Raw genomic sequence first — 15365 nt, 5'->3', positions numbered from 1 at the left:
CACATCAACCCCCACCCCCTCCCCTCATTCCCCACCCATCTCCCCTCAAGCCCCACCCATGTCCCTCAGGCCCCACCCCCTCACCTCAGGCCTCGCCCAATGACCCCCAAGCACCGCCCCTCCCAGGCCACGCCCATGTCTCCTCAGGCCTTTTGCACTTCACATCAGGTCCCGCCCCTTCCCCAGGCCACGCCCCACCTACCAATCAGGCCACTCCCCTCATGGCCACAGACCCCGCCTTTCTCGCCACAGACCACGCCCTTCTCTTAAAGCCCCTCCCACTATGCCCCGCCCCCGTCCTCTTACGCCCCGCCCCTCAGGCCCTGCTCGCCTCACGTCCCGCCCCACAGACACAGCACTGCCCCTCAAGTCCTTCCTCCCCTCAGACCCCGCCTCTCAGGGCCCCGCTCCCCTCATTGCCTGCCCTGCCCCTCAGCTCCAGCCCCTCTGTACGTCACTTCCGCTGGGCGGTGCTGGGTGGCCGGAAGGTTCGAGAGGGGCCGCGCGAGCTGTGCCGCACCCGCCATGGCCGCCGCGCGCGAGGAGGTGAGGGGCGCGCGGGCGGGAGCGCTGCCCCCCCCCCCGGGGGGGCTCCGGCCGGAACCGGAAGCCGGGCCTGGCGGGGGCTGGGGCGGCGGGGGCGGTGTGCCGGGCCGCGCTGCTGCCGCTGTCCGTTCAGCTGTGGCCAAGGCAGGCTTCAGCCCTGGTTTTAATGCTCGTCACGGAGGGAGCGCGATAGACCCGCGCGGTGGTGGGGAGGAGGAGCTCGGCACGAGCCGGCGGTGTGCACTGGCAGCCCAGAAACCAGCCGTGTGCTGGGTGGCCAGCAGGGCGAGGGAGGGGGTTCTACCCTCCTGCTCCTCTCTTGTGAGCCCTCATCTGGAGTCCTGTTTCCAGTTCTGGGATTCTCAACATAAGGAGGAGATGGAGCTGTTGGAATGGGTCCAGAGGAGGCTACAAGCATGATCTGAGATCTGGAGAACCTCCCGTATGAGGACAGGCTGAGAGAGCTGGGGTTCAGCCTGGAGAGGAGAAGGCTCCAGGGAGACATTAGAGCAGTTTCCAGTACCTGAAGGGGCTACAGGAAAGCTGGGGAGGGGCTGTTGACAAAGGACGAGGCGCAATGGGTATAAACTGGAGAGGGGCAGATTGAGACTAGACATAAGGAGGAATTTCTTCACCATGAGAGTGGTGAGGCCCTGGCCCAGGTTGCCCAGGGAAGCTGTGGCTCCCCAGCTTACCTGGAGTTGTTCAAAGCCAGGTTGGATGGGCCTTGGGCAGCCTGATGTGTCCCTGCCCATGGCAGGGAGTTTGCAACTGGATGGCCTTTAAGGACTCTTTCGACCCAGACTGTTCTGTGATTCTGTAATGACTCTATCTCTGCGGGTGATACCCCTCTTGATGCACCCCAGCATCCTGTTGGCCTTGTTTGCTGCTGCAAAACACCGTTCAGTCACATTGCTCTACCAAGACCCCCGGGCCCCTCTCCACAGAGCTGCTCTCCAGCCATGGCAGAGCCGTGGCTTCGTGCGTAATGGGGCACAAAGGGAAAGGAAGCTACTGGCTTGGGAGCCCTGAAACTGGGACTTGAAAGTGTCCTCACCAACAGAGTTCAGCTGCGAGCCTTGTGTAAAAATAACTTTGTTTCATGTACATGGCTGCTGTCTTTTTTGTTTAAACCAGTTGCTGAAAGATCTGGAAGAGGTTAAAGAATTGCTTACGAAAGCAACGAGGAAGCGAGTCCGTGATGTCCTGATGACAGAGAAACACAAGCTAGAGCTAGAAATCAAGAATCAGCCCTCACCTAAGCCAAAGGATGTGGCAGAGGAAGAAAAGTCATCGCTGGGAGGGTACACAGTGAAAATAAACAATTATGGTAGGATTACTTTTCTGAACGCTTATTAGAGCTTTGGCATCTCTCTGAAGAGAAGGCAGGGTAGCATTAGTGCGAATTGCACTTGCGTTCTAACCTGGAGAAGCCTTCTGAAGTGTTTATTTCATACTGGACCCCCCACTTTAAAAGCTGCTACATGCTTACTGTGCCATCCCAGCCACAGCGTGTATTAATTGTGGTTTTGCGATAGGAATGGTGGGATGCATTAATGATCCCTGGTGTACCAATGGTATTTTTCCATTGCCTAGCGCTTACCAGGAACGAAAGAGTGAGTTTTGGCTTCTCTGCTCGCCACGTAGGTGAAAGGAGAGGGAATTGCTCAAGATACATGTCAGGCTGGAGCAGGGGAAGAAGTGGGTCAAGGAAACTGCAGCAAAAGCAGGCAGCTACCTCTGATTCCCTCTGCACAGACACGGTTGCTCTCCTTTTACCTGAGCTGCTATGGGGCTCTTCTCAGAATTAGGGAACAGAGCTACATGTGAGGATTTCCTTTTGCTGTCAAGTTACTCCTGAATAATTCATGTCTTTCCCTTGTCCCTCTGAAGGTTGTTTTAATAAGGCAGAGATGCCTTTGCAAAGGGAGTTGGAATGGAGTGCATGAAGTTTATGGAGGAAAGCTAAAACTTAATCTCTTTTTTCGCTTGCAGGTTGGGATCAGTCAGATAAGTTTATTAAGATTTACATCTCTTTAAGTGGAGTCCAGAAGCTTCCAGCTGAGAACGTGCAAGTGAATTTCACGGAAAGGTGAGTGCATCTTGTCGCACTGTGCTGTGAAGAACACGATCTGAAATGCAGGGATGTGTTCTGCTGAGTTCTGTTCTGGATCAGCCCTGCCCCTTCCCCCTTTCTTTTTAATTTAAACTTGAACAGAATTAGCTTTTAGTAGCACCCAGCATGTCCCCTAAGGTGTAGTTCTGCTTAGAGGATATTGGAGTATTTTCATTTTACTAGTGCTTGTTGCGCCTCGTCACGCCGCACAGGACGTTAGCCCTGGGTTCTGGTGGTGATAGAACTGCACTGAAAAGTAGATTAAGTAAATCTGCCTTTCCAAGGCTGTAGGGGATCAGCGAGGGAGAAAAAACCCTAAAGATCTTGATTTGTTGTGAAGTCTGGATGGGTCTTTTTAAGTCCTGAGTATTAAATCCAACTGAAGAGTTGAGAGCCCCAGGAATAAAGTAATCCAAGCCTGTCAGCATGCTTGCCCAATAAATAGGTCTGCTAAAGGGCTTTCTGACACTGGTTTTCGTGGCAAGGCACAGTAGTCTTAGAATGATTGGCATATTTATGCCCTTCCTCCCTCCACTTACTGGTTCCAGGTCGTTTGATCTGCTAGTGAAGAATCTGAATGGGAAGAACTACACCATGACTTTCAACAACCTCCTGAAACCCATCTCAGTGGAAGGCAGCTCCAGAAAGGTCAGTGCACCTCGTTTGGGTCCCTCACAGAGTACCATGTTCCTCACGTGACTCTGATTCAAGAGGCATGGTCCTCATCTTCATGTCCCTCCTTTCTCTGTGTAAATTCTCTTCGCTATGAACATGATTCTTATTAATTTGTAACCCGCATAATTGTGGAATTATTCTCTAGAATCCATGGGCTTCCATTATGAGAGATTGTGTGTGGATATTGTATGCTTTTTTAAATAGCTCTCCCAACAGGATTTCAGAAATAATTAAACGGAAAATACTACTAAGCATCCGTTTGCATCCTTGTGCTTCTAAATATCTCTGAGAAATTCTTCGCAATTTCAAAGTCAAAGAGAATTGTCAGCAGACAGAAATCTTGGGAGGCTTAAATTGATGTTAATACCCAAAGCAAAGCTCTAAACCTGCTGTGCCTTTGTGTGTTGCTCCAGAATTGAACACTAGTAACATTTTACCGCCAGTGGCTGTGACTGGTGATCGTGTCCTTGCTGTGTGACTTTCTGGGCTTATGGATGTGGTGGATACCTCGTGTGTGTTCTGCGCAGCTCTATGCTGCGCTTGGTGCCGTCAGATGTGAAGAAATAATGGTTCCATTTGAAATTGCCCTAGAACCAGGACAGTGTAACTGAAATAAATAGGGTGATTTGTAACATGGCGCAAAAGCGAGCAGTGGTCACGTACTTGCCAGCAGGCTAGGATAAATCCAGCAGACTCTTGTCTGCTGGGGCACGCAGGAGTTCTTTGCGAAATTTAGGTCAGGGTTGCAATTAAGCAGGCTTTTGCTTGTAATTTGCAAATGTATTGCAAGATTAAGCAATGCCCAAAAACTAGTTTGTTATCTTTGGAGAAAGAAACTGGGAGAGACTCTCCCTGAACTTGGCGTCCTTGGAGAAGTCTGGCAAATAGAGCCACTCTTTACCCAACAGTCCTGGGTGCTGTAGCATCATGAGGATCAAAACGTGGTGTTTCTGCAGCACTGTTTGTTCTTCTGTATTGGTACTACAGGACTGTGCTAGTAGTATATTATTCACACGATTTGGATTGTCCATGACGAGGTTAATATGTTGTACCTTGAAGCTGAGGAGTACGTACTACGATTTCTATATGCTACATAAGAATTGATAGCTGAGGTAAATGTGCGAGTATAGAAAGAGGTGTGTGTCGCAAGCAGGTCTTATTCATTGTGATTGCAATTAGCATCCCTTTAAGAAGCATCCTAAATTCATGCCTTGCTATTCTCTGTACAGATAAAGACAGACACGGTCCTTGTGATGTGTAAGAAGAAGCGGGAGGAAAAATGGGAATGTCTCACTCAAGTGGAAAAAGAAAGCAAAGAGAAAGAGTAAGTGTCTCTTCAACACGTTTCCCATGTCTTGTTCTCCAGATGGCTTTTGGCCTGCCGGGAGAGCAGGTCTGTGCTGTACTGGCTGTGAGAAATGCCGTTCTGGGGGACAGGCCTTTGAGGTGTTAGAATCACTGGGTTTTGGTACTAGGAGGGCTGGCAGTGGAGGAAATGCATGTTGGGTAGCTGTTTGCCACCTTTCTGCTGTTTTATTGCTCATGATGAAGGCTGCATCCTAGGAAATACAATAGATGGTGCAAGCAGTGACAGTGCTAAAGGTAATTAACTAACTAAAGATTCATTTATATCTTGATGGCTGCATTCACTGCCAAAACTCCTCTAGTGAGGCTGTCTTATTTAGGTTAAGCGTATCTCATATAGAAATGTATATATGTATTCCCTGCAGCTATGGTCGAAATAGTTATTACTTTGTCACCTGTGTGTAAAGTGCCTGCACAAAAGGTCCTTCCTTTCCCTCTGAAATGGCATCACTGGGGATTACGAGAAGGCGACTTGACCCTGTCCCTCTGGCAACGTGGATTAGTAGTCATTTTGTTAAACGTGCACGCTGCCCGGCCCACCTCTGTTAGTATCGCTGCCTTATACAGGCGCTGAGGATTTATGGCATGGCAAAATGTGTGGCTTCATAAACACACCTTGTGCTGGGGTTTGGGAGGCTGGTGCTTAGCCCTGTGCTTGGGGAACTTGCTCCCTCTGCTGATCTATTTTGATCTGCACGCAAACATGGTAGAGAGATGCAGTTTTGCCAGAGAGGGCATGATATGTGTGCTGGTAACGTGGGGCATCTCACACCCGGGTGCCTACTATGTGGGTGGCACTGTTTGTCAGTTGGCATCTTACACTGAGAAAAACACCGTGAAATGAGGGGTTAAAAATGAGTCAGTTAACCTCTGGAGGTAACCTGAAAAATGAGAAGCAGAAAATGCTGTTTGGGTTGTGAATGTGGCTACTTGGAAGAGCTCAGTGTGGTTATTTTTCTGTTTTTATTCGCTTTTCATTAACAGCACAGATACTTTAGCACTTTCTGTGTTTGTTGTATTCCATTTCTGCTTCTTAAAATTAATTTTGGGTGGTGCTGCAAGGGTTGCGTTTATTGCAGAACGCTTCCCCTCCTCCTCGGTGGGGTAGCTCTAGGTATACCACGCAACTTGCATTTAGTTTAATGTACTCTTTAGGCTTCTCCCTACACAGAAGCTGACTGAGATGCGACTGAAGACTTTGCCAAAGCAAAACCCTTGCTACTACCAGGATGTGTCCGGCAAATATTGTGTTTAATTTTTTGTGCAGAATTGTTGGCTATACCTGATCTTCTCATACATCTGTCTTGCAGGAAGGCTGCCTACGACACCTCGGATCCTAGCGAAGGGCTCATGAACCTTTTAAAAAAGATGTATGCCGAAGGAGATGATGAAATGAAGCGCACCATCAACAAGGCCTGGGTGGAAAGCAGAGAAAAGCAATCCAAAGGGGACATACCAATGGATATTTGACGGTACTCTAAGGGCCGCCTTAACACTGATCTTCCATGTGAGACGCGCTGTGCTGCAAAGATCATTGTTTACACAATCTTCTTCCAAGCAAAGACCGTCATTTTCCATTTCAGGTTGGAGAAAATATTTAAATAAAATAGCTTATAAAGCATTTCCTTCAGTCAAGTGGTTCACCATTTCCTGAAGAGTGGAGCGTAGGTATCTCCTTACCCCTCCTTGGAAAAGATCTCCGATGAGTGTAGAGTTGTGAAACTGAGAACAGAATGTAAAAGGACAGGAATCCTGAGCCAGGACGGGTCAAGGCCAGTCTGTTGCCAGTGACAGCATTTGGTTTCTGGGGTTAGTGGTACACTCACTTTACGTGTGTGGGAAAGTGTGTTGAATTGTAAAATGTCTAATAAAGGGAGAAATGCTGAAATAGAACCACTGTATCAAGCAGAATCAAAATGAATTTGATCCCATGGTATTAAAATGTAATGCTTACTCTCAGAAATTACTTACTGGCTGTTTAACCAGTTTAATTTTGAAAAAGAAAACAGCTCTTCGGGGCCTGTGCTAACTGTGCGCTCCTTGGGCGCCCTTGAGGCGGTGTCCGGTGCAGGAGGGCAGTGAGCACACCCTGGCTCTAGCAGCGTGAGGAAAGAGACAAGCTCTGCTTTCTCCCATCACCTATCACAGCTTTTAAGGTAACAGAGCAAGAAGTCTATTGCTAGCTTATACTCCACAATTTGACTCAACGGAGTGACGGGTGGCTGTCAGTTTGCTGCCTGTGTGTCTTCCACCTGGTGGAGTGCTGTTTAACTTGGCCCGTGCACTGCAGCCGCTCAGCCCCACTGCTAGCGAGGGGGATGGAGTAGCTGGTTCCCCTTTATTGCCCCGCTTTGAAGAAGAGTACCGGGCAAACATGAGCTTAGCAGCAGGCTTGTTGGTATTGATGTTTCCTTCACGTTTCCTTCTTACATCCCTCCTGAGAACAGATTTTTTTGATGTTACCTGATTTAAAGAAGCCATTACTCTCCTGCTGTGGTCTGGACTCAGACTCGCTTGCCTCCTTGTTCATAAAGCCCTGGACTACAAGCAGGAGATAAATAATAGCACGTTGTAGCTTCTAATAGGTCCTTTATCCACTTTGTCTGCTTGTTAATATATTAAGCTTGCAAAACGGGAGCATCTAAACTTGAGGCCATGTTTTATCTTCAGTTTGTGCTCATCCTTGTTTGTGGCAGACTACTACTTTGTCCTGTTGTGAATTTCACTTATGCTTTTACCCAAATTACCATGGTGACCTTACCGTACGGTGGCAAAAAAACCTGCTTAAACGAGCCTTGTGCTGTATGTCTTTATTTCTCATGTTGTCCATCTCACAAGCCTCAGCTTAGTTCTGCAACCATCAGGTAGTGTTTCCCCCTCCCCAGAATAAAACTGCTTCCCATACAGATAAGCATCGTACAGATAACTGGTACCACTCACAATCCAGTAAGCCTGTGTAGTAAATGGCCATGGCTTCTCATCCATCCGTTACTAGTTTGATATTGATGCTGGACTCCGAGACAGGAGCCTTGCTTTAATTACTCGAACACAAAGACTGAGCCTGTTTTGTGTTTTCTGCTGAATGCTTATCCAGGCGGTGATCTACCACATAGCTCTCTGTATCCCAGACATCTCGGCATGGTCAGCAAAATGACGGAAAACGATTCTGCTGAGCCTCCATCTCCGCCTCACCCCGCGAGGGCGGGATGTCAGGACACACCGATTTCGGATCCTCACGGGGCAGCTGTCCCGGGGCAGGGCAGCGATCTCTTTATCAGCCACTTCCTAAAAAGGAAGATCAGAGCATTGAGTTCTTCTCTGTTCCCCAGGATTTTGAGGGGCCTATTGCCAGACTTAAAAATCTATCTGTGGAGTAGGTGCCACCACAGGCTCCTCTTCTACCTCATGAGGATGCTTTGCTATTTGATAGGAATGCGTGCCAGTCCTCCTCACCTGACCCTTTCGTTCTGGGAATCCTGACATTGAATGTACAGTGGTCCACACAGAGGCCCCAAAGTTAACCTTATTACACAGGCTGAACAACCTCATGCCAGTAATTACTGTTTGTCAAAATCTGCTCAGCTTTGTCTGTGCTGCAGGGTGGGCTAGTCCTTTAGGAGACACAAAATTTAACCTTATTACAGACTGAACAACCTCAAGCCAGTAATTATAGCTAGTCAAAATCCACTTGGGCTTTCTCCATGCTGCAGGGTGGGCCAGTACTTTAAGTCAAACTGAACTTAAACATATGTTCCTTATTAACTGCATTCCCAGGCTCTGATGTCAGGAAAAGGGATCTCAAAGTATACTTTAGAAGAGTCTTTCTGCATACAAGAAAGCTCAACAGTTCTCAGAAAGCACCAGGTAGCAGCAGTTGAGATGTCAGAAGAACAAGGGAGCTTGGCAAGGAAGGGCAGCCTAGAGGCTTAGGCTTGAGGCTGGGCAAGCGCCCCCTCCCACAGCATTCTTAATAAGCTGTTCTCTGAAGGACAGAAGGGCCCAAAGAATCCTGTGTTCAGCCATACTAGGAAGTCACAGCTGGAGGTGAAAGAAAGGCCTAAGGCTGGACTACAACTCCTGTTGTGTTGCAGGAGTGCTGAAAAGCAATAGTGTAAGGCTGATGTTCGCCTTCCAAGGACGATGGCATGGAGACAGCAGCAAAGTGACTTTAAGCTTCAGTAAAAGCAAGATCAGTCAGACAACTTGTCTTCAGAACATATTTCAGTTCCTGGTTTTGTCCAGCTGCGCATCCTGCCAGTGTACATAGCTTTGCCTATGTCCTCAACCTAATACCACCAAACTCTTGCAGTATTTTTGACCTATTTAATTCCTAGGACTTCATTCACAAAGGAATCCATGCTTTCAGAGAAAACTCCTAACTTACTTTAAATCTGGAGCCCAAAAACATTTTGTAGGGGAGGAATAAAGTTACTTTCCTCCAATCTTTTTCTTCATTCCAACTGCTGCCATGACTTGGTGACAGCAAAAGGTGACAATACCAAAAGCAAATGAATACCAGTTGCAATCCTTCCCCCCACCCTGCCCTGTAAGGTTAATCCAACACAGGCGAGACTTGCCAAGCGTGTGGTACAGTCATAAAAGCAGATTAATACACTTTCTCTCCCAGGATGTCTAAGGGTGAAAGGATCTCGCCAGAGCTAGACATGGCCAGACTGAAACAGGAGCATTCCTTATACTTGTAAATGTGTTTAGTATTCAGTGATGAAGGATAAGAGCAGGGCAGTGAATGTGTGAGTTAAGAACAGATCTAACCCACATCTGATGCAGCTTTTACATGCTTGTAGCCAGGCAAGGAGTAAAGCATTCCTAATTGAACACGTTAGTATGTTTGACTGGATCAGAATTCCAGGTTTCTAAATAAGAGCAAAAACCCCTAAATGTTAATTAGGGAACTGTAAAAGTAACCCTATAGTACCCTGTGTTACAGGAATATAAGGAATACAGCTTCCTGAATGTCTCTTAGTGATAGCTGTGAGCTGAAAAATGAGACTTCATGGTACACAGAATTACAGATACTCCTTAGAAAGCAAACCGACCAACGTAAGCCCTCCTAAAAGCCAGAGGCTTGGAGTGTGCCTGCGCGATAGCCAGACAACATGCGTCAGGGAAGCACGAGTGCTGGTGCCCCGGCACCGCTGCTTGGCTGTGCCAGGCAGCTGCCCACTACCTGCAGCTCCTTGGGAAGGATGGTGTTCTTCCGGATGGCGTTGATCCGGAGCCGCTCATCCGCGTACTCGTATGCCAGCTTCCTTCTCTTGACATCCCGCAGCATCCTCCAGTCCACATAGTAGCCCCGCGCTTGCCCTGTGCAGGCTGAGGGGAGGACCTAGTGAGAAATACCAAGTTTATCATAGAAGCATAGAATAGTTTGGGTGGGAAAGGACCTCAAAGCCCATCCCATTCCACCCCCTGCCATGGGCAGGGACATCTCCCACTGGATCAGGTTGCTTCAAGCCCCATGCAGCCCAGCCCTGAACACCTCCGGGGATGGGGCAGCCACAGCTTCCCTCAGCCAGGGTCTCCCCACCCTCATCGTGAAGAATTTCTCCCTAATGTCCAATCTAAATCTTCCCCCTTCCGATTCAAAGCCATTATAACAAAACCAAGCAGAGTTTCCATGATTCGTAGATGGGTTTGGTTGCAAAAGGCCTTTGAGATCATAGAGTCCAACCATCCCTGTCCACTACTAAACCGCATCCCTGAGGACTTCATCTGCCCGTCTTTTAAACCCCTCCAGGGACGGGCACTCCACCCCCTCCCTGGGCAGCCTCTGCCAGAGCCTGAGAACCCTTTCGGTGACAAAGTTTTCCCTGATGCCCACTCTGACCCTCCCCTGGCACAGCTTGAGACCATTCCCTCTGGTCCTCTCACTTCGGAGAAGAGCCCAGCTCCCTCCTTTCTACGACCTCCTTTCAGGCAGTTGTAGGGAGCGATGAGGTCTCCCCTCAGCCTCCTCCTCTCCAGGCTGAACAACCCCCGCTCCCTCAGCTGCTCCCCGTAAGGCTTTACGACTCTTCCGAGCTGCCACAATTGTCCCGACCCCGTCCCAGGTGCTGCGGGAACAGGTACCGCGGCCCTAGAACCGCCCCGAGCTCCATCCACCCCATCCCCGGGGCTGCCGGGGAGCGGGGAAGGGAGGAAGAAAGAGAGGAAACGAAGAAAGGAAAGGAAAGGAAAGGAAAGGAAAGGAAAGGAAAGGAAAGGGGAAGGAAGGAAGGGAAAGAGGATGGGAGGGAAGGAGGGATGGAAGGAGGGAGGGAGGACAAGAGGGAGGGAGGGCGGCCTGCCCGCTGACCTGCCGCGCCGCCCGCAGCACCCACCGCGCCGCCATCATCCCGCAGCGCCACACGCGCTCCCGCGCCTGCGCAGCGCGGCGCCCTCTGACCCCCCCGCCCCGCCCCCTGACCCCGCCCCGCCCTCTGCACCGCCCCCGCCCCGCCCCCTGACCCCTCGTCCCGCCCAATCAGCTCCCGCCGCCCGGAGCGGAGTAGTATGGTTTAAATAAGGCTGTTTTTGCCGGCACTGCTCATTCTCTGCGGAGGAGAAGGCGCTGTGTTCAGTGTGGTCTGTGCCGAACAGAGGGGCTGCGGGACCGCCGCTGCTCGCAGCCTCTGCCCCTCACAGGCGGGGTCGGGCAGGGCTGGAGCAGCTCCAAACCAGCGGGAGATTTGACTCTTTATGAAGCTCATAATAACATCGAAATTAGTCCTCTGGAGGTAATAGAATGTGCGTAAGGTTTCTGGGGAAGTTTATCCACGTGCATGTAAGGAGGGAGGTCTGTTGTGTCCCGTCTCGCTGCCAGGATCCATGGATATCCCTCCTGGCGTTGCCCGGCCCTGGGGAAGGATGCTCACCACCTCAAAGCCCAAAATGAGCCCGAGAGAGTCGATTTGCCGACATCCCCAGTACCACACGCGTGTGTATAAATGCACATTCTGTTACTCTCCGAGGACTAATTTCAATGTTATTATGAACTGGACAACAGTCTCATCTCCTGCTAATTTGGAGCTGGCTCCAGCCCCGCTGACCTCGCGTTTGAGCTCTGGCTCGGTTTGCCGCACGCTTACGCAGAAGTTGCCGCGCAGCGCTGCGGGATCCAGGGGAGAGCAAATGTCAGCGGTGTGAAACGGTTCCCAGTGGCAGCTGAGGAAGGAAAGGGACAGGAAGGAGAAGAAACTTGGATGGTGTTTGGGTAAGAAGTTCTGAGTCATGAGAGCATCCCCCACAGAAAGCCTTGGGCCCGGCTTGGGGTTCCAATGGGATCCCACCAGGAAAGCTCTCACTGCCGTGTGTGGGTTATCTGCCAGCTGCTTCCCTAAGCCTGGCTTTGCGTTTGCTCCTGTGCCTGCTTACTGCCAAGGGATAGCCCTAAATTTGTATCAGCATCTTGCATTTTTTTAAACTCATGAGTTTTGGGTAAATTACAGTGTTCGACAGACAAAATTGAACAATCGCAAGCCTGAAAAGTGCAAAATATATTGGAAACTCTGCTTTTGTTGCTCTTAGCTGCCCTGTTGTTTTATGAGAGAAATGGTCCTTCTCTAATAAAATAACCCTGTGTCCTGATTTCAGGGAGAACATCCAAGTTTTTGATGTTGAATTGATCATTTTGATAGATTTTTCCACCCCTATCAGCTTGCCGCTATAACCAAGAAGTCATGTGAGATGCAGGATTCTCTCAGTTAGTCAAGCCGGGGTGCCGGGTGTATTATAACGGTTCGGAGCTACGTAGGTGTAGTATGGAAGCAGTGGCCAAATTAGCAGGCTGATGCAGCTGGATTTTATTATCCACACTGTAATAAGCAGCAGCAGGAGTCACAGTAACTTACCCACCTAAGCTGCCGGTGCAGGGGGAGGTGATCAGTGGGAAAAGGCTGGTTTTGGTGCTGATGTAGTGGTTAATTCTCCACAGTTGGTTCAGAGTTCCTCTTCCTTGCCAGCCAGGTGTTCGCTGCCCTGAAGGCTTTTGTCCTGCGGATGTGCTGAGCTGAAACCACTACTGCCTGTTACACAGAGTGTTAAACTGGCGTAAAGGGATAGCTATTTTCACTTATAGCTTTAGATGGTTCCAATCAGCCACCGGCAGGCGAGATGCTTGTTACTGGCCTCCTTTCCCGCCTCTCTCTGCTCCTTTCATTCTCTGGGAAGCTGAAAGGCTGCTTTTAATGTTGTGTGAGGGAAACTGCAGCAGCAGAAAGGACTCTGCGACCCTTCGATGAGCATCCGGTCTCCGAAACCTGGGCAGTTTGCCCCTGTGCTTCCCAGTCATGTGGGCTGTTGATGTGTGACTGACTCGGAAGTAGTTTTTGGGTGTTTGTAGGGAGGGAATTCCAGGCTTGGTTTCCTGGTGATTTTGTCTGTAACTTGCTGGGTTTGCAGCTTTCCAGCTGGTAGAAGCGATCTGTAGAGACTATCAGCAGAACAAATAAAGCCATGAACCAGGAGTGATGACGGGGGGGTTGGATGATAGACTGTGCCTTCATTTCTTCAGTATTTGGTTTCCCTTTCCCTTAGTCTCACTGCGTTAGGTGGTCAGATGAGCGCGGAGCAGGTGACTGTGGGCAGGAGACCTGTTTCTTCAGCCAGGACCGAAGCCCTCCCTCGCTCCAGAGCATCACCTCAGCACTCAGCGCTTTCCCAGCTGTGGGTGTGAGACCACCACGTGTGTCGCATTGCAGCGTCTTCTTTCCCTTTACTGTAACAGAGCTGCCCGGGACAGAGCGTTTAGTGCTTACAGCTTCAGAAAATACAAACTGAGAAAGACAACATAGAGCCCTGGTGTGAGTTAGCGCTGTTCAGAGGGGTATTTGACTTCCCCACTTTGTTAGAGCGACTGGAACTGCCAAGGGCCGATGATGGATGCTGATAACCCTTAGGCTGCTGCTATCTCAGCGCATTTTCTGGCTGCAGCAGAGCGACTGCTCAGAATCTGAGACGGTTTGTAAGCTAAAAACTGAGCTCGATAATGAACGTGGTTAAAATAGTCATGTGGGTACTTCAACAATGCTTACAACACGTAATTTGTGTTCTTTTAAGTTCTTAATGTTTGGGTTTTTTAACTATCCCACTGGATAAATACAGCGTTGTGTTTAACTGCTGCAGATTTGGAAAAGCATTAATACTTCATTAATACATCAAACATACTTTTCAATATATGGGTCTTCGTGATAGTTCTGGGATGTTTGCTGCTGGATTTATGGGTCTGGAAAGGCTTTATGGCTTTTGACTGGAAGTGAAGCATGAAACGAATAGGAAATTGTTCTTTCTGCTGGTGTGCGAGACTGAGTGGGAGAATTGCTTCCAAAACGTGGGCACTCCTTAGGCGGTTTGTGGGAGGGAAACACCCCGAGGCATCTATTGGTTCCTTTCATCTGTCCATGGGGACTTAAATTCGGCAGGGACTGGGGAGAGGAGAAGGTCTGGTGACTTCCACGTTTGCTCAAATTACCTTTGAAAGTGGTGACTGCATCGGAAGGGCTCTGAATCAGATGGCTGAAAGTACTTGAGAGGGTAAGAGAAAAGTATTTTTATTTCCTTGAGATTCCTATTGTTTGTTCTGAATGAAAAACCCAGCCAATCTTTCTGACTTCCTGTAGCAAATACCCTCTAAGGCTTTGAAAGCCTTACACAAACATCAATAAACCCATATTATGGATGTGTATTATTCTTGCAAAACTCATAGTAGTATTTAATGTCACTCCAGTCTGAAGGGCTTAAGCTTTCCCAGGTGGTCTCCAACCATATGAAACCATGGATCTGCTACAGTAAATAGAAGGTTTGCTTTTGGCTTTAGCAGAGCCAGAGTTTAACCTAGAAGGTAAATATTTTAGAATGTTTGTTCCTGGCAGTTTCCTTTGTAGGCTCTGATTTCTGTGTGACAGTTTTAAAAGCCCTTCCTTTTGTCATGAGATCACACTGGAATTCGATCACACTTACATGTTATAATTGCAACAAATGCTCTTAGTTATTGTTCAATGTTTTCTTACCCAAAAGCTCTTCCTATGCTTTCTAGCGCACCTTTTCTGCTTCTGGTGGAAGCCAGTTCTTTACCAATAAAATTGAATGTATCACTTTTTCCACAATTAAATGACTTTATTGATTATACTAGTTATAATAAAAATGGCATTCAATGGATAGGTACAATTGATCAAATAACAGAGGAGTTACAAAACTTTTGAGCAGCAGAACAAAGATCTGCTTGAGGAAACATTGTCTTAAACTGGAAACTAGTGATTTCAAATCGTCTCAAGTTTCTGTGGCGTTAGGTAACGTTCATTCAGTCTGGAAGTAAAAAAGGCAGAGATGCTTGCAGAAGAAGCCATCTCGCCTAACTTAAGAGTTAAAGATTGTGTAATATTGAAAACAGAATGCGGGCTAGCTTAGTACAGCACTTGCATTTAGTGATTCCTTTGGCAGCCCCCAGATGTATTTTATATGCCACCAATGCCAAAGGAAAGAAAATCTGATGCAGAGCTTTCTATAGCAGATGAGGTTTAGTTTGGATCGGTAGAAGAGTTTCACCATGGAAAATAAAGACAAATAATTGGTTAAGCTACATTGCACTCATGGAAAGTCCGTAAAATTAGTAGCTTGTCTCAGTTGGCAGCTTCACCAAGAAAAATATGTAAAGCAGAAGGAAAAC

General features: G+C 48.5%; 3 protein-coding genes across 4 annotated transcripts in view; 2 read left to right on the top strand and 1 right to left on the bottom strand.

Moving 5' to 3' along the window:
* The first annotated feature begins 388 nt into the window (after positions 1-388).
* On the top strand, positions 389-7366 carry CACYBP (calcyclin binding protein). The gene is made up of 6 exons (XM_054073557.1): positions 389-546; positions 1684-1876; positions 2542-2638; positions 3211-3310; positions 4567-4661; positions 6013-7366. Exons 1-6 carry the CDS (start codon positions 526-528, stop codon positions 6170-6172), a joined length of 666 nt encoding a protein of 221 aa, XP_053929532.1. The 5' UTR covers positions 389-525; the 3' UTR covers positions 6173-7366.
* A 148-nt stretch (positions 7367-7514) lies between these two features.
* On the bottom strand, positions 7515-11114 carry MRPS14 (mitochondrial ribosomal protein S14). The gene is made up of 3 exons (XM_054073556.1): positions 11019-11114; positions 9891-10049; positions 7515-7987 (listed from the first exon to the last, which is right to left on the bottom strand). The coding sequence occupies exons 1-3, from the start codon at positions 11055-11057 to the stop codon at positions 7805-7807; spliced, it is 381 nt and encodes a 126-aa protein (XP_053929531.1). The 5' UTR covers positions 11058-11114; the 3' UTR covers positions 7515-7804.
* Positions 11115-11273: 159 nt separating this feature from the next.
* The window catches only part of TNN (tenascin N), a 29922-nt gene continuing 25830 nt past the window's right edge, over positions 11274-15365 (top strand). For both annotated transcript variants that reach the window (XM_054073785.1, XM_054073786.1), the window contains exon 1: positions 11274-11915. The gene's annotated coding sequence lies outside the window, so the exon portion shown is untranslated. The remainder of the gene's footprint in view (positions 11916-15365) is intronic.

Source organism: Cuculus canorus, chromosome 8 (assembly GCF_017976375.1).
Source record: "Cuculus canorus isolate bCucCan1 chromosome 8, bCucCan1.pri, whole genome shotgun sequence".
In the NCBI taxonomy this organism is placed as follows: Eukaryota; Metazoa; Chordata; class Aves; order Cuculiformes; family Cuculidae; genus Cuculus; species Cuculus canorus.
Note: the sequence above shows the minus strand (reverse complement) of the source record. Positions and strands in the feature narration are given on the sequence as shown.

Excerpts from the sequence above, each read along its gene's own strand:
- MRPS14 (XM_054073556.1), bottom strand. The coding sequence starts at position 11,057 with ATGATGGCGGCGCGGTGGGTGCTGCGGGCGGCGCGGCAG. Across the intron at positions 10,050-11,018 it reads TGCTGCGGGCGGCGCGGCAG|GTCCTCCCCTCAGCCTGCAC; the intron begins GTCAGCGGGCAG and ends ATTTCTCACTAG. Across the intron at positions 7,988-9,890 it reads TCCTTCCCAAGGAGCTGCAG|GAAGTGGCTGATAAAGAGAT; the intron begins GTAGTGGGCAGC and ends CTTCCTTTTTAG.
- CACYBP (XM_054073557.1), top strand. The coding sequence starts at position 526 with ATGGCCGCCGCGCGCGAGGAG. Across the intron at positions 1,877-2,541 it reads AGTGAAAATAAACAATTATG|GTTGGGATCAGTCAGATAAG; the intron begins GTAGGATTACTT and ends TTTCGCTTGCAG. Across the intron at positions 4,662-6,012 it reads AAAGAAAGCAAAGAGAAAGA|GAAGGCTGCCTACGACACCT; the intron begins GTAAGTGTCTCT and ends TCTGTCTTGCAG.